Source organism: Porites lutea, chromosome 2 (genome assembly GCF_958299795.1).
Source record: "Porites lutea chromosome 2, jaPorLute2.1, whole genome shotgun sequence".
Taxonomy (NCBI): domain Eukaryota; kingdom Metazoa; phylum Cnidaria; class Anthozoa; order Scleractinia; family Poritidae; genus Porites; species Porites lutea.
In genome coordinates this window covers 27,958,584-27,961,268 of record NC_133202.1, presented here as the reverse complement: position 1 = coordinate 27,961,268, position 2,685 = coordinate 27,958,584, and the positions used below count along the sequence as shown (strand labels likewise).

Sequence of the window (2,685 nt, the reverse complement as noted above, 5' to 3'; positions counted from 1 at the left end):
CTTTTTCCCTAGATCTGATCATAAGACATAGTCTCTTTTTTTTACTCAACCCGTGACCAGCTTACATTCGTGCAACTATACTATTATTATACATGAAATGAATAAGCATTTGACACCATAAAGTTCCCGCGCAGGGCTCTTTTTGAGTCCAGTAATTTGGCAGATAGAAACCTCGAGCTGTTTTCAGTGGCTTACCGAAGGGAGTTTGGTATCGTTTGAACCCCTTATGAGTTTCTGCCGGTACTTGATGCTTAGCCAATTCGCATTAAACAAAACATTTTTAAACACCTAAAAACGTTTGCGCACTAAGCAACATTTCAGCATCTTACGAAAAGCGTTTCTAAATTCTTCATTTTTCCATCCGTAGATAAGAGGGTTGCATATGGCATTCAAAAACATGGCCACGTCGTAAAGGATTTGCTTCAGTAGCTTTTGATGGCAGCGGCCTCCAAGTGATACGCCACGGAAGACTCGGAGGAAAGTCACAGCCAGCATAGGGATGATACTGAGCAGACACAGCGCTACAATAATGGCGAGAGTGCGGGCACCTTTCATTTGATGCTTGATAATGGGCATTCCTCTAACGTCGCGGCCCTGTTCTCTGACATGTTGTCTCTGCCTGTAGGACACTATGAAGATGTAGGTGTACGAGCATAAAATGATCAACAGGGGGACAAGAAACATTGACGCAGCTTGGAATACAAGATGCCATCTGGTGTGGAGCACTTGGAAGGTATTACTGTCTGCATTTCTGAAATCTTTCCCCATTAGCTTAAGTACCTTTGGCAGAGCTATCGTAACGACCAAAGCCCACAGCCACATTGCGATGGAAACGATCCGCGATCGGCGTTTGGTCACTATGGTGTGGTATGTTAAGGCGAACGTAATGGCGATGAAACGCTCCACACTCATTAAAGCGAGATGAAGAATGATGACCGAAACGAGAAAGAAGGTGAAAGTTCTGCTTACCTCTTTAAGAACAGGAACACGTAAAAGATACTTTACTTCGGTAGCATTATACCTTATGCTCAAGTGAATGATGTCTAGAATTCGGGAAAGCGCCAGTAAACCGTCAGCGATGGAAAAACTCACCAAAATGATGTTGGATGCAGTTCGCAGATTTTGAAATTTGTGAAACGCTCTGAGCACCAAATAGCTGCCGAGCAAAGCAGCGACTGTGATAACCACATCAAAGTTCAACTGTAGAATAAATTTCCACGTCTTCTTCTGTGAGGTATGGTTTCGACCAGAACAATTCATCCGTGTTTGGTTCATTGGAGGAGTATTGTGCCAGCTACGTTGCCGGTAAAGTTTGGCACTGCCTTATGGTCAGAAGTTAATGTTATTATGCTCTCCTGATAAATGCTACTGTTGATCCGTTTCTTGTCATACTTACTCGGCAAAATAAATGCTGGCAGCCATAGCCAGGTGAAATGGCGGCTCATTTTATGATATTAGATAACGGTATCTACTTTCATTCATAGCGTTCCCTATAAGTTTTAATAGCGTCAAAACAAAATACAAATGAATACTGAATAGCGATAAAATATGATTATAATAAACCGTTTTGTAACCTAAAATTTCCTAATTTCTCTTGCAACTTTATGAGGTTGCAAACAAATAAGCTGGTTTACATCAGGTACCTGCCCTAACAAATGCCTTCTAAACGTCAAACTCTTAAGTTTTTCCTTACAAATCCATTAAGAAAACAAATAGCATGTCAAGAGTCAAGGAAATAAAAGTAGCTATCACATGCCGCGTATTGTCAGTATTTTTATGTTCTTATTGTTATTAAACAACTGACTTTTTTTAAACGGGCATATGAATAATTCTTATTAAATAGTGTCAGTCCAGTGTATTTAGACTTGGTAAAACAGGAATCTTGGGATTGTAGAACTACTAAGAGATTTTCTATAGAGCTAATATTTCGGAGATAATCACCCCAGTGCCTCTTGTCGTTTCCCCAAGCAAAATTAGAGCTAAAAAAGCGTTGCTATACCAGGCATAAAGACGTTGCAAAGAATTAATTCCTTTTTTCATTTTATTATTTCATTGTTATTATGATTATGATTATGATTATGATTAAGATTATTCTTCTCATTATTAGTCAACAGTTACCAGCACCGTTCAAACGACTTATTGACGACTTATTGACGAAAACTAACTACAAGAGAACGACTGCACAACTGTCTTTTTAACTGTGACAATTGCAATAGACGGATCGAAACGCGCCAAAGACATTACGGGTCTTCATAGCCAATAACATCACGGCTTAACTGACAGACGACCAATAACATGGCGACTTGATTTACCAACAGGTCAATAACCATATTTAAATACCATCAACTGACGTGATACAACTCCCTTTGACTCTGAAGATGACTACCTTACAGGTTGTCGAAACGTCAGTCACTGTCAACAACAACAGTCCTATTCAGGACTACGTTCACCCGGACGATCATACTCAACCTTAAACTCATGATATGACTCCTGGGTTGTTATTATTATTATTATTATTATTATTATTATTATTATTATTATTATTATTATTATCATTATCATTATCATTATCATTATCATTATCATTATCATTATCATTATTATTATTATTATTATTATTATTATCATTATCATTATCATTATCATTATTATTATTATTATTACAAACGGACTCTTAAGTCAGTT

At 37.9% G+C, this 2,685-nt stretch overlaps 1 protein-coding gene across 1 annotated transcript; it reads right to left on the bottom strand.

The window, feature by feature from the left end:
* Positions 1 to 288: 288 nt before the first annotated feature.
* On the bottom strand, positions 289 to 1,260 carry LOC140925955 (adrenocorticotropic hormone receptor-like). Its single transcript, XM_073375775.1, has one exon. It carries the CDS (start codon positions 1,258 to 1,260, stop codon positions 289 to 291), a length of 972 nt encoding a protein of 323 aa, XP_073231876.1.
* Positions 1,261 to 2,685: the final 1,425 nt, after the last annotated feature.

Coding starts and splice junctions, on each gene's coding strand:
- LOC140925955 (XM_073375775.1), bottom strand. CDS start 1,260: ATGAATTGTTCTGGTCGAAACCATACCTCACAGAAGAAGACGTGGAAA.